Source organism: Stegostoma tigrinum, chromosome 11, assembly GCF_030684315.1.
Source record: "Stegostoma tigrinum isolate sSteTig4 chromosome 11, sSteTig4.hap1, whole genome shotgun sequence".
NCBI lineage: Eukaryota > Metazoa > Chordata > Chondrichthyes > Orectolobiformes > Stegostomatidae > Stegostoma > Stegostoma tigrinum.
Genome location: NC_081364.1, coordinates 20,557,814 through 20,580,460, shown reverse-complemented (window position 1 = coordinate 20,580,460; position 22,647 = coordinate 20,557,814). Strand labels below are relative to the sequence as shown.

At 42.4% G+C, this 22,647-nt stretch overlaps 1 protein-coding gene across 1 annotated transcript in view; it reads right to left on the bottom strand.

Annotated features, from left to right (window-relative positions):
- Positions 1-21,386, bottom strand: part of ippk (inositol 1,3,4,5,6-pentakisphosphate 2-kinase) — an 89,895-nt gene extending 68,509 nt beyond the window's left edge. Inside the window, exon 1 of the mRNA XM_048547706.2 lies at positions 21,109-21,386. Coding sequence (XP_048403663.1) covers positions 21,109-21,189 — 81 coding nt within the window. The 5' untranslated portion in view covers positions 21,190-21,386. The remainder of the gene's footprint in view (positions 1-21,108) is intronic.
- Between the last annotated feature and the right edge of the window lie 1,261 nt (positions 21,387-22,647).

Below are 22,647 nucleotides of genomic sequence, written 5' to 3'. Positions count from 1 at the left end.
AGTTAGACGTGAACAGAAAATTCATTAATTCATTTTGGAATGAAAATTTTGAAAAAGGATGAAGACAATACTTTCCAAGAGACAACCACAAAAATAGTCACACAAGTCGTCCTTCGGTAAAGCTTGGAAAGTCTAAACTTTATTTTCTAATTGCAAGTATGGATTATGACCTTAAGCGTAAAGAATTCTTTTGCTAATACAGAACTGAAACAATGCTTAAAAGTGGACTAAAGGTTGAAACTTTTCATCTTGCATGAATCAAAACTAGCACAAAGGAAAGTGTATATGTGCGTGCATGTTGCTTTTACACAGAATGAGAATTTTTGATCTTATTTCTGAAATCAAGTAGGCAAATTGATTGATCAGGGAGTTTTCATAGAGATGGAGAGTTTGACTGTTTCTTTGCACCATATTAATAAAAAAGGTAACTGTACAAATTCTTTTGCTCACACAAACAGGGTCTTGCATCTTTACGTTTGTAGCTTCTAGCACACACTCTGTTGCCATGGGTGATGATCTCAAGATGGTCCTGTTGGATCTCAACACTTCCTGATTTTAAGTGGATAGTTTATTTCTATTATGTTCGATCTGTCATGTTCTTGCCTATTCACTAAGCTTGTCCAACCTTCTTGAATCCTCAAATTACATTCTCACCTAGTTTTGCACCGTCAGAAATTTAGAAAATATTACATAGAAACATAGAAAAAAAAAGAGTAAGCCATTGGGCCCTTCAAGCTTGCACTGACATTCATGGTTGATCATCTAACTCAGTACTCTTTTCCTGCATTCTCCACACACCCTTACATCCAAGAACCTTCTTGAAAACATTCAATGTTCTGGCCTCTGTAGCAGAGACTTCCACAGGCTCACCACTCTCGGTAAAATTTGGTCCCCACATACAAATCATTTATGCAGATTATGAGCAGCTTCCTTCTGGATATATTTTCCCCATCTGTTAATCAACTTATAAATCAGTCAGTCAATCTCGTGCGCTCTAATTTGGTTCATTAAGCTGGGTGACCTAATGGCTAGCACTGCTGCCTCACAGCGTCAGCGACCCAGGTTCAACTGCATCCTCAAACAACTCTGTGCAAACTCCACACATTCTCCCTGTGTCTGTGTGGGTTTCCTCCCACAGTCCAAAGATGTACAGGTTAAATGGATTGGCATGTCAAGTTGCCCAGAGTGTCTCGGCATGTTCAGGCTAGATGGATTAGCCAGGGTAAATGCAGGGTGACAGGGATAGGTAGGGGGTGGGATGCTCTTTGGAGGGTCAGTATGGTTTCAATGGTCTGAATGGCCTTCTTCCACACTGTAGGGTTTTTATTATTCTTATGAAGCTCCCATGCAACAGCTTATCAAAAGCACTCTGGAATTCAAAAAAGATCACACCACACTGATTTTCCTTCAGCTATGCTGTAATAAGATCCTCAAAATTTAACTTTTAAATTTTTTTATAAAGTTATGTTAATTCCAAGTTGACTGTCCTAATTTTTTGGTGTTGAGTTATTTGACTTTGTTATAAAAATTCAATAAGTTTCCTTTCTCTGACGGCAAACTAACAAGTCTGCAGTTTCCATTTCCTATCTCCCTGCCTCCCCAAACAGTACACAGTTACACTTGCTACCTTATATGTAGAATTTTGAAAGATAGCAACTATAACCACCCAACTCATCTGGTGCAACAGATTTTAGTCTTCGATCCCATTAATTTTTCCAAGCACTACCTGTGAATTAATAGCAATTTCCTTCAGTTCCTCATTTTCATAAGTAGCTTGGTTTCATATCATTGGTCAAAGATTTTCTGCATCTCCCACTACCTTTGTGAAAACGTAAAAGAAAAATCAAGGATAAGGGTCATACATTAAGTACCCTAACAACAGGAAGCTGAAGACGTTATCAAAAAAGTCAAAATAAAACTAAGGAGGGAAGAAGGGAAAGCAAAATTAAAGTATTCTGAACATAAAACAAAACTACAATGTAATTTGCAACGACACAAAAAAAACAAAATGTGGATGCTCACACATTAGGATGGATAAGATTTTTAAAAATCATAATAGTGAAATGGGAGAAATATTGAGATTTCTATTGAGACTGAGTAGTCATGTCATCAGAAATTGAGATTAGAAATGGTAGTCCAATTTAGACTAAAAAGACTGAAGTGGATGAAAACCCTACTCCAGATGGGTTACATTCAAGATGAAAAGATCTTCTAAGATGTCATGTATTAAACTAATGAATAAAAAGGTCACAGCCAGCAAAATGGATAAGTAGCTATTGAAAGCCAAGGCAAAAAAAAAACCAAAGGGTAACTTCAGGACAGTAAAAAGGTGGAAACTGGTGTCCCACGTGGATCAACGCAGGAACTGCAGCTGCTCACAATTTACATTCACAACTTAGAAACTGTTTTTGGTTCCAATTCTAAAATTTATAAATGACAAATTTTTGGAAGTGGGCGAGTTAGTCGATACTGAATTCCATTAAAAATTACAAGGCATGACAAACATGCAGAATGGGCAAACAATTAGCAAATGAAGTGCCAAACAATTAACTAGGCATTTCAGTTTAATGCAGTTATGAGAGTAATAGAATTCAAATGACATTTTGTTATGAGTGGCAAAATACTGCCAACACTACTCCTCTTTCCATCCCCTTTTTTTCTTTTCATAAGGAGTCTATATTCATTCCCAGTCACGATTTTTCTGTCTCCATATCCCAGTAATCAAAATCATGTTTTGTTCTTAATAACCTATTATGCTTTAATACTTTGCCATTTTATTACAGGCAACAGGCAAACTTGTTTCCAAACCTGTTAGACAGAAACTTCAGGACAAAGAATGTGCCAGATTTTACATCTTGCAAGGCCTCTGGTCAAGCAGATTTGCCTAAGTCGCTTTGGGTAACTGAGTAACCAGACTGGTGCAACAAATGGGGGAACAAGTTATTTTACACATCCATTTTTTTTAAAAAAAAGAGTTGCCATGCATGAATTTATAATTAGAAGTTCACTTATCAAATTTTGTTGGTTTTCAGAAAACTGGATTCAAGACACTTACCGCACTTCATATTGCTTGGTTTGTCACATTATAGAAAGGGCATGGAGAAGGCACAAAGATGATTTAAAAAGATAATGCCTAAAATGGATGAACAAGCCGAGTCTCTCTTCTGCTGACAGGCTTCCAAAAAAGGTGTTTAAAATTACAAAAACGTTTCATTACAGTAGATAGAGAACATTTTTACTTATTGGTAAGAACAAAGCTAAAGGCAAATCAGGTTAAAATAGTCAGCAAGATTATCAGAGAACAGTGATAATGTGGAAGGCACTACCAGAAAGTGGATAAGGCAAATAACAAAACAGTTTTAATAAGCTAAATAAGTCTGTTCAGGGACTGTTATGGAGGGCTAATGTTCACAGAGTTAAACGTGGCAGCACAGGCACAAGTGAATCACAAGTGTCAGCATGAGCCAGTTGGCTAATCCTCCACTGTAATTTCTACGTAATTTATAGTGCAACATTAAGCAAGATGCATTCTTTAAAAATATTGTTTGTTGTTTGGATAACATTACGTTCTGGGACTGAATTGACAGGTAGTATAAAATGGAGAGAGCGTGCAAGTGCGATGGGGGGGAAAGAGCAGGAGGAGAAGGGGGGCAGCGGGGGTGGCGGAAAGAGATGCAAATTCATGTGACGTAAACCGTCCATTCAGTTCCATCATGAACAAGCAGTAACTCAAGGATACAAGGCAATGTGACCCACAATGTAATAGAGAAGGGTGTACAGCGTTAGACTGATCAGCTGAAAAAAAAAGAAGAATCTGTTAGGGTCTAGGAAGGCGAGGGCAGCTACAGGTCAAAGAGTCTTCGTGGTTCAACTCATCATCTGTAGAATTCTTCACTGCATGGTGGACAAGAATCACAGTTGAAAAGTTGCTTTTTTTGAGGTTATCTTCTTCAGTGCTGGAGCCGATTTTCTCAATTTCTTTGAGTAGAAATTAGTGTTTAATTAACTGTTGCTTTGTTTTGGATCTTTAAAACAAAAGGATCAAAACAACAATACTTTAAAACAAGGAGGGGGAGAAAAAGAAGAGGTAGAGGTAAAGAGGTGAACGAGATAATGAGAAAACAGATCAGTCGGAGGCTGGTGCTGCTGAGAAAAGAAGTAAAGCAGTCAAAGGCAGGCAGCAAGTAGGACTGCAACTGAACTGCACTTATTTCAATCCGAGGGGCCTGGCAGATAAGGCAGATTAACTCAGGGTATGGTTGGAAACATGAGTCTGAGATAATGGCCCAGGGAATGGACAGCACTGGCAGCTTAATGTTCCAGGGTACAGATGCTACAGGAAAGGTGGTGGGTGGGTGGGGAACCAGAAGTGGTGCTGTTGGTTAGGGATAACATTATGGCTATACTTAGGGAGACTGTCACTGGACATAATTTGGGTAGAAATGAGAAATAACACAGGATGATCACCTTCTTGGCACTGTACTGTCGACCCTCCAACAGTCAACTGGAAATTGAGAAGTACATTTGCATGGAGAACTCAGTTATCTGCCAAAAATAACAAGATTATAATGATAAGGGATTTTAACTTCCCAAACATGACTGGGACTGTCACAGTGCTTAGGGGGTGGATGGAGAGAAATTTCTTGTGTACAAGAAAATTTTCTTATTTTGTATGTGGATGGGCCTACTACAGAAGGAGCAAAAAACTTAACCTTCTCGTAAGGCAGGGCAAGTGAAAGACATGTCAATGAGGAAACACTTTGTGACCAGTGATCATAATTCTATTAGTTATGGAAAAGGATAGAGCTGATCTAAAAGTTAAAGTTCGGAATTGAAGGCAGACCAATTTTGATGGTGTTTGGCAAGAATTTTATAAAGTTGGCTGGGAGTGGATATTCACAGATAAAAAAGGGATGGCTGGAAAGTGGGTAGCCTTCTAAAATGAGATTAGAAGAGTCCAGAGACAGTATACCGCCTAACCAGTCTCCATCCACTGACACCCTCATCCGCTTAGCTGAACTTGTCCTCACCCTCAGCAACTTCTCAATCAATTCCTCCCACTTCCTACAGAGAAAGGGGGGGGGACCATAGGTACCCGCATGGGCCCAAGCTATGCCTGCCTCTTTGTAGGTTATGTGGAACAGTCCCTCTTCACACCGACACTGGCCCTAAACCCCACCTCTTCCTCTGTGACACTGATTACTGTATCATCACTGCCCTGTGCTCCCATGAGGAGCTCGAACAGTTCATCCACTTCACCAACACCTTTCAGCACAACCTTAAGTTCACCTGGGCCATCTCTGATGCCTCACTCCCCTTCCTGGGCCTCTGTTTCCATCTCTGGCAACCACCTGCAAACCAATATCAATTTTAAGCCCAGCAACTCCCACAGCAACCTAGAATACAGCTCCTCCAACCCACCTTCCTGCAAAAATGCCATCCCTATTCCCAATTCCTTCGCCTCTGCCGCATCTGCCACCAGGATGACGCATTCCGCTCCCAAACATCTCAGATGTCCTCGTTTTTCAAGGACCGCAACTTCCCCCAACCCCCCAGTGGTACAGAACACCCTCGACCATGTCTCCCGCAACTGGTCCTTCACACTGCCTCCCCGCAATAACAACCAAAACAGAATCACGTACCACCCCACCAACCTCCGGATCCAACGCATCATCCTCCGACGCTTCCACCATCTGCAATCCGACCCCACCACCAAAGGCATTTTCCCATCCCCACCCTTGTCTGCTTTCTGGGAGGGACCTCTCTCTCCCCGTGACTCCCTTGTCCGCTCCACACTCCCCTCCAGCCCCACCACCCTCGGCACTTTTCCCTGCAACCGCAGGAAGTGGTACACTTGCCCCCACATCACCTCCCTCACCCATATCCCAGGCCCCAAGACGACTTTCCACATCAAGCAAATGTTCACCTGCACATCTGTTAATGTGGTATTCTGTATCCGCTGTTCCCATTGTGGCCTCCGCTACATCAGGGAAACCAAGCAGAGGCTTGGGGTCCGCTTTGTGGAACAACTATGCTCAGTTCGCACTAAGCAACTGCACCTCCCAGTCACGAATCATTTCAACTCCCCTCAGACGACTTGTCCATCCTGGGCCTCCTGCACTGCTACAACGATGCCACCCGAAAGTTGCAGGAACAGTACCTCATATTCTGCTTGGGAACCCTGCAGCCCAATGCTATCAGTGTGGATTTCACAAGCTTCAAAATCTCCCCTCCACCAACCACATCCCAAAACCAGCCCAGCTTGTCACCGCCTCCCTAACCTGTCCTTCCTCCCACTTCAACACCCACCCCCATCTCCAACCTACTAGCCTCAGCCCAACTCCTTAAACTGTCAGTCCTCCCCAGGCTGACATATCCCCTCCCTACCTAAACTCACATTTACTGGACCCATCCCTGCCCTCCACCTGTCTTCTCCTTTAACTATCTAACTGCCTCCCCCTATTTATTTCAGAATCCCCTCCCTCATTTCTGATGAAGCGTCTAGGTCCGAAACATCCTCTTTCCTGCTCCTCTGATGTTGCTTGGCCTGCTGTGTTCATCCAGCTCTGCACCTTGTAATCTCAGATTCTCCAGCATCTGCAGATCCTACTAGGACACATGGCAAGGTTGCTAGGTGCTGGGGAATCCTGGATGACCAGAGAAACAGAGGGTCTGTTCAACACAAAGAAGGAAGCATATGTCGTGTATAGACAGCAGGGATCAAGTCAATCCCTAAGACAACAAGAGTATATTCAAAGGAGGAAGTTGGGAGAGTGAAAAAAAAGGGACTAAGATGAGTTTGGCAAATAGGGTGAAGGAGAATCCAGAGCAATTCTGCAAATACATTAAGGACAAAAAAAAGAGTAACTAAGAAAAGACTAGGAATCCTTAAAGATCAACAAGACTGCCATTTATGGAACCACAGGATATGGGTATGCTACTACACGAGTCTTGTACATCGGTGTTTATGGTGAAGGAGGACAGGGAAGCGAGAGAACTAAATAGCAATACCTTGAAAAGTGTCCATATTACAGAGGCAGTGGTACTAGTGTGTTAAAACACAAAAGTGGATAAATCCCCGGCACCTGATCAGGTGTACCTTCAACATTTTGTTAAAATAGGGAATTGATTGCTGGGCCCTTTACTGAGATACTTGTCATCGTTGGTCATGGGTGTGGTGCTGGAAAACTGGAAGTTGGCTAACATGATGCCATTATTTAACAAAGTAGTCGGAAAAGCCAGTCAACCTGAAGTCAGTGGTGGCTACGTTGTTTGACAGCATTCTGAGGGACAGGATTTATACACATTTGAAAAGGCAAGGACTAAATCAAGATAGTCAAAATGGTTTAGAGTCACAGAGTCATACAGCATGGAAACAGACCTTTCAGTCCAACCAGTCCATACTGACATAATCAGTGAGACAATTTCCAACGCACAGACTTAATTGAGTTTTTTGACAAAGTGACAACGAGGATTGATGAAGGGCAAGTGGTGGAAGTGGTCTGTACGGACTTCAGTAAGGCATTTAACAGAGTCCGGCATGGTAGACTGGTTAGCAAGGTTAGATCACATGCAGGGAGAGCTGGCATTTCAATTGAAAATTAGCTCGAAGGTAGGAGACAGAGGATGGTAGAGGAGGGCAGCTTTTCAGACAGGAGGCCTGTGACCAACAGTGTGCCACAAGGATTGGTGCTGGGTCCACTATTTCTTTGTCATTTATATAAATTATTTGGATGCGAATGTAGGAGGTATGATTAGTAAGTTTGCAGATGACACCAAAATTAGAGGTGTAGTGGTCAGCGAGGAAAGTTACCACAGAGTACAATAGGTCAAGGAGCGGCAGACGGTGTTTAATTTAAATGAACGTAAGGTGCTGCATTTTGGTATGGCAAATCAAGGCAGGATTTATATACTTAACAGTTAAATCCTGGAGAGTGTTGCTGAGCAAACAAACCTTTTGCGTGCAAGTTCATAGCTCCTTGAAAGTGGAGTCACAGTTAGGGGGTAAGTTTAAGCCGAGAGTGAAAGATTTAAGAGTGACCTGAGGGGCAATTTTTTCATGCAGGGGGCAGCGTGTGCATGCAACAAGGTGCCAGAGTGGTGACGGAGGCTGGTACAATTACAACAGTTCAAAGCCACCTAGATGGACACAACTAAGAAGGGGTTTGAGGGATACAGGCCAAATGGTGGCAAATGGGACTTGATTAATTTCAGGTAGCAGGTCAGCACTGATGATTTGGACCAAAAGGGTCTGTTTCAATGCTGTACATCATATTATTCTCTGATTGTTAAATTTCGGAATTCTTTATTTCAGAGAGCCATTCAGGGGAGGTATTAATTGTACTCAAGACTGAGATAGAAGCATACTTAAAATCAGTAAAAAAAACATCAAGGGTTGCGGAGAAAAGTGAAGTTGAGGATTACCAAATCAGCCACGATTGACTGGGATAGTGGAGCAGATTCATTGAGCTGAAAGGCCTACTTCTGCTCCTATGTCTTGTGGTGGTACGGTGCCATGAAGCAAATGCTGGTGGAAAGTTACACCAATTGAAAACAACCAAATGTAAGGAGTTTATCTCAATCTTCCAGCATTGGTTTAAGTGTAGAGGTGGATGAACACAGCAGGCCAAGCAGCATCTTAGGAGCACAAAAGCAATTCCTATTACCTCTGGAAGATTGACTAGCTTGTGTTACAAGGAGGATCTTCTGTAATCCTCTTATCAGTTCCCATTGAAATCAATTTTAAAAGTGGAGTTGGATTTCTTCTGATTTACCTTCCCAAATAAAATGCCTACATTGAATTTTACTTTTAAAGATTTTATTTAAAAATATAGAGGACAAAGTACTGTAAATACATCTCAAAATTATCATCACCTGATTGAAGTTACAATTGATTAGGTTCCATCTTGTGGTAGAAGTTGGTTGTTGCAGACAAAACTACTAAACTGACCAACTCTCTAAATCAGTCTCCTGATCAGTCTCCAAACCTCATTCAATTATACTCAAAGTACTTGCTACGTCAAAAGCACATACTCACATCACAGTGCAGTGCAGCTTAAAGTTTAGATCTTGCACACATTGCAAGATCTGTAGTTTAAACAGAAGCTCCAAAATAATCTGGGCCTATAAATTTTGGGCCTAAAAAGTCAGTCTTTTCAAAACACTTATCAGTAAAGCTTCAATACTGTACCAAATCACAATAATCAGGCCAACACACATTTGCCATTTACTGATAGCATCAAATCACCACTGAGTCTGTGAAGTGTTAACTGTTGTTGCAAATCCAACCCAACTTAAAAATAACAAAAGGGAAGTCAAATTAAAGCCGAGATAACAAGGTGAAGAGCTGCAAAAACACAGCAGGCCAAGCTGCATCAGAGGAGCAGGAAAGCTGATGTTTCTGGTCTAGGCCCTTCTTCCAAAAATGAAGAAAGCTCCAGAGCCAAAACGTCAGCTTTCCTGCTTGGCCTACTGTGCTCATCCAGCTCTACACCTTGTTATCTCAGATTCTCCAGCATGGCAGTTTGTACTATCTCTGAAATCAAAATTAAAGCTGACTTAATTTGTTCGCACTCAAATGACAGTCAACCTACCAGATGCTAAGCTTGTTACAAGATAGAGTACCAATAAGAACACTACGCACCCTAAAAGACACTAAATGGTATGGCCTACAAACAACTGCCTTAGCATCTGGCACATTATCAAATTTCATGTTGTTGCACAATCACACTGCAGTGCCCAGGTGGAAGTTCAGCTGGAGTACCCAAAATCTTGTATCTTCCAGTGAAAAGTACTCTAGCAATGGCACAACCATTATGTGCAGTTCCGACGGGGGAGGACGGGGGAAAAAAAAAGAGAGCAGGATCTCAAATGACATGACCGAAGTCACTGATAGACAGCAGTAAGCAAACGACTGAGTTTTCAGCCTACTCATCAGAATGAGTTGTCAAAAGTTCTTCAAAACTTTTGAAAGTTTGAAGATTTTGCATGTCTGTATATTTGACGAATTGACATGTTAACATACAATAAAGGGTATTGGCTTGCAATTCCTATCCTTCGAAAGAAAAAAAAAGGTGACAGCAAACATTCCCTCTCACATGTGCACCAACTTTCCACACATGGCAATGGCCTGCCAATATGGTCTACAGCACTGACTTCTGGTTCTGGTTGCTGCCAGGCAGACCTCACAGGTCTGCACATAATAAAAAGGGTACATGGAACACTGCATTGGCGTTGTTTATGTCACAGCAGATATGCATTAAGCCTTTAATGAAAATGCTCACGATATCATCACTATCATGACCCGAGACCAAATGGTAAACTGTCAGTGTGGGGGCTCTTGCGGTGCAGTGGTACTGTCCTGTCTCTGGGCCAGGAGGCCTAGGTGAGGTCACACCTTTTCCAGATGTGTCACAATGCATCTGAACGGATACATGAGAAAATATGAATAAAGCTTTCAGTCTCCATCTTACTGAGACTTCTTGCAGCGTGACACATTGATAGAAGCTTGCTACAGTATCTCTGAATTGCTTGACCCAAGAAATGCAAGTGCCTTTAGTTGTATTTTACATATAAATACCCAGAGCTGCAATAAAAGTTCAGTGAATTCTTCAGCACTTGACTCATGTCTCATTTTTGTGTTACAGGAGCTAACACAAGTATTATTGTGTGACAGTGTCAGGCCATCAGTAATGTCATCACATCACGTCATAACATGCCTGATGTCACTGTTGGGATAATCACCATGATAATACTCACCTGGTCAAGGTATTGGAAACTTTCCCAAATGAACAGCATAACTCGACCAGGAAGGAAGGAAACTGGCATAAGAAACTGACCACAACCATATTCTAACCAATGCTAAGAAATGGTAAACTGCATTCAAAGAGCATACAAAGCAAAAATTACTTCAAACTGATCAACTTCTCATCATGGTTCAAGTTTTTTTTATATCTTCTCATCAATTCATTCAGAGATGTGATTACACATCTCTGGAGCAGGTGGGGCTTGAATCCAGAAGTCCAGGCTCAGTGATAGGGACATTACTACTGCAACACATAAACTTTGCTATTCAAGGTCTCTTTTTACGCACAACTGCTCTTTCACACAATTGAGTTTTACTTCCCCCATCACCAAATCACCTTGATATTTTTCCACATATTAACTACCACCAGTGAAAGTTAGGTGCCAAGAGATGTGAGCACTGTGTTGAATGCTCTCAAGATATTTTCTCATCAACTTGACAAGAGATGTTACTACACACCTCTGGAGTTAATGGGATTTGAACATGGGTTTCTTGCCTCATAGGTAAGAACAATACCACTGTATCACAACAGCCATATCATGAAACTCTTCCACCAATGGTGAAGATATTTTCTAATCAATATATTGCACAGCCTGGAGCAGATGAGACTTGAACTCGGGTGTTCTCACTCAAGGCAGGGACACAAGCACTGCTTCAAGAACTCTGTGATTCAAGCTGTCAGTGGTATACATAGTTGAAAACTTCATTTGCTCTCAATTGTCAGAAAAATCCTGTGGTCCTCATCTTAAAAATACACATTACAACTGGATAAATAAACCATAGATATAGAGTGCAACACGTAAGTGATACATGCTTGATCCATTCATTCAACTAACACACAGCATCTAAACTCAAACATAGCAAATGGTCACAAGTTTATTACTAAAATGGAACATTGCCAGACACTGAATCAGAATTTTTTTCCCCTAATTTCTGCATCATCCAAAATCACAATGTTGTAAATCTCTACTTTAAAAGCAGCTGACGTCATAAACAATATTGGTCTTACCACCTTTTCCATCTCACCAGTAGTTCCCAGAATCAGATGCCCATCAATTCACTTCCTGTGTTATCCAGAAACACAGAAGCACTGGATTCTGCAAAACCTAGAGACCCTGACAACTTTCTAGCAAGGGCACCGAAGGCTTGAGCTCCAGAACTTGCCACGCCAAGTCAAGCTGTTCCAGTACAGCATTTACACTAGCATCTACCCAGTGTGAGGAGAGAAAAAAATTAAAATCATCCAGTTGTCCTGTTAAAAAAAAAAGCAGGACGAAATCCAACCAAGCCAATTACTGCCCTATCAGTCTATTCTCAGTCACCAGTAAAGGTGATGGAAGGTGTCATCAATGCTATCAAGCAACACCTCTTGGCACCCAATTTCAGTTCTGCCAGGGCCACTGAGCTCCCCACCTCAATACAGTCTCAGTTTAAACACAGACCAAACAAAAAGCCAAAATGTCAGAGGTAAGGCAACACTGGCAGTCCTTGCTATCAATGTCACGCAGAGTGTGGCATCAGGGACGCCTAGCCAAACTGGACACTGCGAGAATCAGGGAAAAACTATCCATTGGTTGTCGTCAAACCCGATACCCAGGAAAAAAAATGGTTGTGCAGGTCAGTCACTTTAGCTCCAGAACATCTCTGCAGGAGTTCAGCAGGATAGTGTCCTTGGCCCAACCACCTTCAACCGCTTCATGACTAACCATCCCCAACCCTGTACTATCAGGTCAGAAGCAGAGATGCTTGCCAAATGATTACTGTGTTCAGTACCATTCTCTAATCCTCAAATACTAAAAATAGTCCATATTCAAATGCAATACCTGGACAAGGTTCAGGGCTGACAAGTGGCAAATAGCACTCGTCCAACACAAATGCCAGGCTATGACCATCTCCAATAACAGACAATTTAACCAAGGGTCATTGACATTCAATAATGTTACCATTATTAAATTCCTTATCAACATCCCTGGAGTTACCATTGACCACAAACATAACCATGCTTGCCTTTAAAACGTAGTAGCTATACAGCAGGTCAAAGCCTCAGATTACTGCAGTGAGGAAGTCAACTCTTGGCTCCCCAGGTCTCATCCACTATCTACAAGCCACAAGTCACAAGTCACCATTGTGAAGGAAGACTCCCCACTTGCCTAGATGGGTGCAGCTCCAACAACAGTCAAGTAGCTTGACACCATCCATGACAAAGCAACCCGTTTGATTGGCAACACATCCACAAACATCCACTCCCTCCACAACAGACCCTCAGTACACATTACTGCTACTACCTACTAAGATGCACAACATAAATTTGCCAAAGATCCTTCAACAGCATATTTCAAATAGAAAGATAAGGCGGCACATAAATGGGAAAAGAACGCGTGCAAGATCTCCACAAGCCACTCACCATCCTGACTCAAATATATTTCATCATTCCTTCACTGTCACTGGGTCAAAATCCTCGAATTCCCTCCCTAACAGCATTGGGTCTATCTATAGCATGTGGACTGTAGCTGTTCAAGACCACAGCTCACAACCAACTTCTCAAGGGCAACTAGGTTCAGACTATAAAAGTGCTGGCCAGCTAGCAAACATCCAGATCCCACAAGTGAGTGAATAAGAAAACTACAAATCTATTTGACTTTCCAAAAATAATTTCCTTATAATGCTCCATGTCATTTCATTTGTACCTTTTCATCAAATGTTTACTTAACATTACACATGTAGTACGAGCCAGACAATGAACAATGCTTATAAAAATGGCATACCCAGGTTACCTCACATGGAATTTTAACTCTTATTTACAACTTCATTAAATTGGTGATTTCAATATCAGAGTCCACACTAGCAACTTGGGAAAACAAGGTAACACTGTAACCAAATAAAGGCCTATAATAATGCAGATGATGGAAATTTTCAATAAAAGAATGCAAGCACTGGAAATACCTATTAGGTCTAACAATATTTATGGAAGTAGGATGAGTTAAATTATAGGTCTATGACCTTTCACCACAACTCCAATTCAATGCACTCACACCAACTGAATCAATATGCAAAGTACAGTAAGCACCATTATAAATTTTCTCTTTTGTTTTCTCACAGCAGTGGCTCAGTGGTTAGTAATGCCACTCTCACAGCACCAGGGACCTAGATTCAATTCCATCCCTGGGGGCTGTGTGAGTTTGCCTTTCCTACGGGTGCTCTGGTTTTCACTCATGGTCCAAAGATTTTGCACTTAGCTAGATTAGCCATACTAAATTGCCCATATTGTGCAGGGATATGCAGGCTCGGTGGATTAGCCAGAGTTAGTGGGTGTGGGATCCTCTTCAGAGGGTCTACGTGGACTCAAATCGGCCCAATAGAATCCCTACACTATCAATGCAGGCTATTATACTCTAAAAACATTTCTCTTTTCACAGTTCTGGTGAAATGTCAATGATTTTAACATTAAAGTTGATATCCTCAAAAGCTAATTATTTCCAGCAATTTCTGTTCTTATTTCAAAATCTATTTAATAAACCACAAACTCACATTAATTTCTAAAATCAAATCATGAGAGCAGGTATGACAATGGCAGTTCTCAATTGGCGGCAGACCCTGTCAAACACCACGTCCTTTCAGCTACTCACAATTAGAAAGAACATTGTACACAATCTGTCCATTCTGCAATCAGAAATAATATCTGATATTAGACAATTCTGCAACTGAGAACAACATTTACTGAATAATCCAGAATGTATTCTAAATTATGCTTATAACCACTGATGATCTATCAGTCAGACCTGCAACATGGTTAAATCTGCTTGATAAAAACAACATACATTTTAAGGGATAGTAGGAACAGCCAATGCTAGAGAATCTGAGATAACATTGTGTGAAGCTGGATGAACACAGCACGCACACATTTCAAGGGACCTGTTTTCTGCAGATAAAAAAAAAGAACATTTCCATGAATTGCACTTTCATTACATTAAAAAATAGACAGGAAAACATTGGATTCCTGTTACATTGTCCACAGCAGTACCTTGATCAGAGTCAATTTGTCAATAAATCAGCCCCCTTGCCTTGTTAATTATACGTCTCCTTTTGAAATTCGACATTTTTTAATCCAATCCGACGACTGCAAGATGAAAATCCTCAGCAACAGTTTCGTTTTAGGCAATCCTCAATTTCTGTACTACCAAGCAATCATTAGTAGCTTCATTCAAAATATTAAGCAGTTTTTCTGACAGTTGAAAAAGGAAAATTTAAAAAAAAAACAATAAAGAGTGCAATAGCAGAGGGACACTGTGTATACACAGAGTGGAAAACAGTAAAGGACCAGAGATTCTCTAGAAGCTAGAGGAGTAATCTTCTAGATTTAAACAACTAAAACTGAAACCTGAAATTGGTAAATCTCCTGGATGCAACAACTTCCATCGCTTGGCATAAAAACCAAGGAAGTGGCCGACACTTCAATTTTCAAAACAAAACCAATTCAATTATTGTCTCTTTGGATTAAGAAGTGTTGCAGACATGCTGGCGTTTGACTGGGGTGGACAAAGTCAGCAGGCACACAACACCAGGTTGTAGTAAAACAGGTTTATCTGAGATCATAAGCTTTCAAAACACTACTCCATCAGCTGAAATGGAGGGAAACATACGGGCACAGTACATGTAGGCAGAGAGATAATGGCCTTGCATTTCCTGACAGCTTGTGCATATACGTTGAGCCGAGAGGAGACTAGAGTGGTCCAATTCAACTTTCTTCTTTGGTTTTTGCACCGCAGATTTCTCTGTCAACTGTTCTGGTTTTTTGGTTGTCGCATTGAGTTTGCTGCTGACATCTAGGGGTTTCTGGAAGAATTCACCTGATGAATTCTCTCTCCAACGAAACATTCTGTCCCCGTGTGCTTTCCTTCACTTCACCTCACAAAGCAACCGCGCTCCGGAAACTTGTGATTTCGAGTAAACCTGTTGGATTCTAACCTAGTGTCATGTAATATCTGATTAGAAAATGGTCAAAGTCAGTCATTACATTACTTATGCTGGGTCTACAAAAGTATAGACCTGTTAGTTTCACAATTATTTTTCAATAATTACTAAAGTCTTCACAAACAGACTGAAAGAGCGCTCCGGCAAATCACGAGCTTATCAGTCATCTTGGATTTGCAGCAGTGAAGTCATATCTAATGAACAAGTTTTAAGTTTGAGAGGTCATGACTAAAGTTGTGGACAAATTATCTCCAGAAATGCAATTTATGAACTTCCACAAAACCTTTTAAAAAAGCACACAAAATCAAAACAAATAGCCATTGTCCCTAGTCCTTTTTTTTCAGTTTACTTAACATTTCGCAAGCTCTGACTAATGGCATTGATCGTTTTCACTGTTTTATAAATGACTAAGGAAAACAAAACTATATCAAAGTTTGCTGACCACCAAAGGTTCGGGGGATCATAAACAGTGCAATTGGAAGCAGAGAGACATGGAGGATACTGAGATGTGTGTGGAGTTTGCTAATATGTATTTTGAGATTAAAAAAAAAAGTGGAGTTGGATCACTAGAACATCATTAAGGTGAATAAGTCCCCAGGGCCGGATGGTACATACCCTAGGTTATTGACGGAGGAGATGCTGAGGCCTTGGCCAAGATCTTTTGTATCCTCAAAGGCCACTGGAGAAGTCCCGGAGGGCTGGCGATTAGTTAACGTTATTCCACTATTCAAGAGGGGAAATAGGGATAATCCAAGAAACTACAGACCAGTGAGTTGGGACATGAGTGGTTGGGAAGCTATAGGAGAGAATTCATAGGGGTAGGATTTACGTACACTTGGAAAAGCATGGGCTAATTAGGGACAGTCAGCATGGCTATATGCGGGGCAGATCACATCTTATCAACTCGATTGAATTTTCTGAGGTGGTGGTGAAGGCGATCGATGAGAATAGAGCAATGAGTGTTGTTTACATGGATTTTTGTAAAGCTTTGGACAAGGTCCCTCATGGGGGACTCATCCAGAAGGTTAAGATGCATGGGATCCACGGTGACTTGGTTGTGAGCGCTCAGAATTCACTTGCCCATATAAGATAGAGGGTAGTGGTAGAAGGGCATTTTTCAGGTTGGAGGTCCATGCAGGGATCTGTACTGGGATGAAAATAGAGAGTACATATGTAAACAATATCAGTAAATCTGCAGGCCATACAAAGATAGGTGGAGTTATGGATAGTATAGAAGGTTGTCAAAGGATATAGCAAAGTATAAATCATTTGCAGTCCCTTAAACAGGCAGAGAACTGGCAGATGGAGTTTAATCCAGCTAAGTGTGAGGTGCTGTATTTTGGGAGAACAAGTGTTAAGGAAGAGTGTACAGTTAATCCATAGCTCTGAACATCAGTGCTGTTTGGAAGGATCTTGAGATTCAAGACCGTAGCTCCTGAAAGTGGCCACGCAAGTAGAGAGGGTGGTCAAGAAGGCATATGGCAAGCTTGCCTTTATTGGTTAGGGAACTAAGTACAAGAGTCAGGATGTCATGCTGCAGCCTTATAAGACTTTGGTTAGGCCACACTTGATGACTGCGTTCAGTTCTGGATACCACATTATAAGGGAGGATGTGGAGCCTTTGGAGAGGGTGCAGAAGAGGTTTGCCAGGATGATGCCTAGATTAGAGAGTATGAGCTATACGATGAGGCGAGAAAAACTCTGGTTATTTTCTGTGGACTGGTAGAGGTTGATGGGAAACTTGACAGAAGTCTAGAAAATGTTTCCCAGAGTTGAAATGTCCAAAACAAGGGGGTATCCATTTAAGGCTAGGAAGGAAAGTTTAAAGATGATGTGAGGAGCAGGCATTTTTTAAAAACAGAGTGATGGGAGTCTGGAACACGCTGCCAGGGGCATTGATGGAGGCATATACATAAGGACATTTAAGGGACTTTTACATAAGCACATGAAATGCAAGAAATGGAGAGATATGGGCCTACGGCAGACAGAAGGGATAAGATTCATTTGGCATCACATCCAGCACAACATCGCAGGCTAAAGGGCCTGTACTTGTGCTGTACAATTCTATGTTCTAGATGTTCAAGAGACATTAAGCAAGGGAGTAAAAATTATTAAAGTTTGAGTGGCAGTAAAGAGACCGAGGCCATCCATGGGACATCAAGATAGCAAGATCATGATATTTTCAAAATCATTAAAGTGAGAACCACGACAAAGGTTTAGGAGTCATGGATGCAATGAGCTGCCAGGTGAAGGCTGGTACAATTACAACATTTAAAAGGCATCTGGATGGGTACAGAAATATGATAGGTTTAGAGGGATATGGGCCAAATGTTGGTAAGTGGACTCGATTTATTTAGGCTATCCAATCAGTATGGACTAGTTGGACCAAATGAGATGTTAACGGGTTAACATCCCATGAGTTTTTATGCTCCTTCTCTCCTCATACAGGGGTACGTGAACACTGCCTCAACTTCCTGCCCAAATAGGATTGGGTGTGAAACACATGTAGGAGTGTGAAACATCTGTGAACACAAAAAGCATAAAGCTCTGGAATCTTTATGGCTCTACCCACACTGCTGCCTACTCTTATTTCTGCTGAAATCGCCAGGTCAGTGTCCTTTGATCAGGCCAGGCACCACTTGAAATCGCACCCTGTTGTTATCATACACTTTGTGACAATCAAAGCTGTATCCTGTTCTCAGATGCAGCAATTGTTTTGTGTATCTACCAATTCCAGGGGTATGGGGGTGGGGGAGGGGAGGAGACTGTCCCCAGTTTGGGGAGAATCGCTCACAATACTCAGCACTCTGTGCGGAGTTGCAAACGGTGATCCTCCACAGCTTGTACTTGCTTAATAATAAAGGATTGTGTTTTAGATGTCAGAGTCTGGCTCTTGCATCAAGTCCGTGAGGGTCTCTGAAAAACAAACCTAACATGAAGGGTCTGTTTCCATGGTGTAGACCACTATGACTCCACGAGTCCATTTATGGAAGTCACAGAAACTGAACTGTCACAACAAAAACAAAAATAAAATTAATGAAATATAGGAATAGGACAAGAGCAAGGATGACACCAGGGGTAAACATTAAGTCACAAAAGGCTAAAATTTGTGATTGATTGGAAATGCTTTGATGTTGTAATGCAGAAATAAAATTAACAACTGGTGCTTCTCTGCAATGGTCATCTATCCTTCATCCTGTATCAGTTCTCTCACCTCCTATCCTCTCAAAGCATCAATTCTTTGCTAGCTCCACAGATTTCTGAAAGTTTGTCCAAACGACCATTCACAGGAATATTATCACTAGCATAATAAACCCTGATCCAGTCCTAATGCTATGTTTATATTTACAGAGTCACTTGTTCACCAGCATCCAAGAGCTGATGCCAAGTATCACAGGCAACGAGATTTCACAAACTTTCGGTAATTCCAGTGTTGGATCACCTCATTGTTAGGAGTTCTGGTTAAGCTGATCTTTAATGCAGTTGAGCCATTTCCTCCACTGTTGGCCTCTTTCTCTCCATCAGATCATTCTTTCATTGGTGATTAGCATACCAACTCTTCGACAGAGCTAACAAGTCAACAGAACTGAGCTTCTCTTTCTTTGATATTGACTATTTCTTTAGTTCTTTTTTCCCCAACCAGCTCAACCTTACAGGAGGAACCTAGCCATCATATCTAACCGCTAACTTTCCTTTCGTGCACTTCCCCAATGCTTCACACTGATAGTTCATTCCTGATGAGAAATAACATTTTGAAGACCAATTTTCATTTTGGACTTGACATTTCTTAGGCTACTGCTTAACTTTTTAACAATACTTTTGGCCAAACCGTTTTAGTTTTTAGTACTGCTTTTAACATCAGACATTCTTGTGTTTCCTAAACAGTTCAACTCATTGTTGTGTTCTAAGTTGCTTCTATTTGTTGTCAAGTTGCATACTGGAATGTCCTCAGATAGCAGGAACTGCAGATGCTGGAGAATCTGAGACAACAAAGGTGCAATATTGGACGAACACAGCAGGCCAAGCAGCAGAGGTGCAGGAAGGCTGACATTTCTGAAGAAGGGTCTAGTCCCGAAACGTCAGCCTTTCTGCACCTCTGATGCTGCTTGGCCTGCTGTGTTCGTCTACTGGAATGTCCTGTTTCTTTATCATTGTCGCCTGTATACTGTGCTTGAGTGTCAGCCATACCTACCAATTTCCTTGACAATTATAAAAAAAGAGATAAATAGAACAGCAAGACAGGACAAATTAAATTTTCATTGTGAAATCAAATGTCTGAGTAACCCATCAACAGCTATTGCCATGAACAGAGAACGCACTAAATAGAAACTTTGAGCGCGTGGAGATTTCTAACCACTTCATGCCTCACTCGCCATCACAACAAGCAAGCACCATTACGACTCCACGATACCGTCACTCCTGTTTTGTAGTGTATGCTTTCAAAAGCATAGTAAGATTGAAGCAAAGTACTGTACACAATACTCCAAAACTGCACAGTGAAGCAACATAATGTAACCTACGCCTTCTTTGAAGGAAGGTGGCAAGGAATGTAAATATATAAAGAAATTCCAGAATGTTTACCCATGTAAGCTTTGCATGATATAGTTAATAAACCAAACTAGGTCAGATCGCTAACAACATCAGAACGCTCAAAGGCACCATTGTTTAGTGTTTTCGAATCAAGCCAAGAATTGAGAGCAACCTGTTTACAAAAAGATAAGTTTTGCATTATTTCCCTCCCAGGAAACAACATCATTCACCAAAACCCCGTCAAATCAAATTATCAGCAGTTTCCGCTTAATATTGTGTTTTGGTTTTCTTCTGGAGAATACGGTCGGGTTTAAAGAAACACTGGCATGCATCAGCCCACATTTTTTTCAAAATGCCCCACTTCAGTAATTCAACATTTGCTTGGGGCAGCAGAAACTAATGAAAAGGTTAAAGGAAAACGATCAGCAAGTCGAGCAGCGGAGAGAGATTTAACGTTAAAGATTATCGACCTACGACACGGCTTTTTTAAAAAAAAAGCAAGATTTTCAACTCCCGCGGGAATCTTGAATCAATCGCGAAAACATACGAAAGAACCAAGTTGCTTTTAATCAAAGAAACGCGGCGAAGAAATCCGGAGAAAGAGAAGGGCATTCAGTTTGTGGGCAGTAAATTAAATCCGCAACCTTTGGTGCGTCACATGGAGTTGTGCGGATGAATGAAGAATTGCCCCTCGCCAAGATATTTCGTGCCACCGCCAGCTTCCTCGTTGCTCTACAATGTTCAAGCCAGCACCGCGCGCTCGACAAGGCCGCGCGAGCTAGCGGTGTTGTTAACGGACTAACCTGGACGTGAGAAACCACCAGACTCCGGTTGCCTTCTCCATGGTACTTCCATTCATTTCCGTCAAGATACTTCACTTCCATCACCGTTCGCTTTCTCTCGGCGCCCTTAGTGTTTTTTTTCCCCGACACCGACGCGCACACCTCTACCACCTCCTCGTCGCCGTTCACACTAACCCCCCTCACATCGATTAAAGGTGTCTGACATCCACAGTCAACGCGCTCAGGAAGAAGACAGTTCACCCGACCCTGACGACGGGAAGTGCGCACACCAACCGTCCTACGCGGCTATCGCGGCATCCGATTGGGTTATCCGTCAGTTGCGGGCATCTGATTGGTGCACTTTCGGTGCCAGGTGATTGGTCACTCTCTTCTCCTCCCTCTCCGTGCAACGCCGGGTTGACGGAAGGGTCGTTGATACTTCTTGTTCGCGGGTCGTCTTTGAAAAGTGCAAGTGTAAAGCTGGATGAACACAGCAGGCCAAGCAGCATCTCAGGAGCACAAAAGCTGACGTTTCGGGCCTAGACCCTTCATCAGAGAGCGGGATGGGGAGAGGGCTCTGGAATAGAGAGGGGGAGGCGGACCGAAGATGGAGAGTAAAGAAGATAGGTGGAGAGGAGAGTGTAGGTGGGGAGGGAGGGAGGGTATAGGTCAGTCCAGGGAAGATGGACAGGTCAAGGAGGCGGGGTGAGGTTAGTAGGTAGGAAATGGAGGTGCACCTTGAGATGGGAGAAAGGGATGGGTGAGAGGAAGAACAGGTTAGGGAGGCAGAGACAGGCTGGGCTGGTTTTGGGATGCAGTGGGGGGAGGGGATGAGCTGGGCTGGTTGTGTGGTGCAGTGGGGGGAGGGGACGAACTGGGCTGATTTTGGGATGCGGTGGGGGAAGGGGAGATTTTGAAACTGGTGAAGTCCACATTGATACCATTGGGCTGCAGGGTTCCCAAGCGGAATATGAGTTGCTGTTCCTGCAACCTTTGGGTGGCATCCTTGTGGCACTGCAGGAGGCCCATGATGGACATGTCATCTAAAGAATGGGAGTGGGAGTTGAAATGGTTCACGACTGGGAGGTGCAGTTGCTTATTGCGAACCGAGCAGAGGTGTTCTGCAAAGCGGTCCCCAAGCCTCCGCTTGGTTTCCCCAATGTAAAGCAGGCCACACCGGGTACAATGGATACAGTATACCACATTGGCGGATGTGCAGGTGAACCTCTGCTTAATATGGAAAGTCATCTTGGGGCCTGGGATGGGGGTCAGGGAGGTGGTGTGGGTGCAAGAGTAGCATTTCCTGCGGTTGCAGGGGAAGGTGCCAGGTGTGGGGTTGGAGGGCAGTGTGGAGCAAACAAGGGAGTCACGGAGGGAGTGGTACTCTCCGGAAGGCAGACAAGGGTGGGGATGGAAAAATGTCTTGGGTGGTGGGAACGGATTGTGGATGGCGGAAGTGAAAATGAGGTGTTGGGGGCCAGGGAATTGAAAGTTCTGGAGGAGGTGGAGGGCGTGTGTGGTGTCACGGACATAGGTAGGGAGTTCCTAGACCAAAGGGGG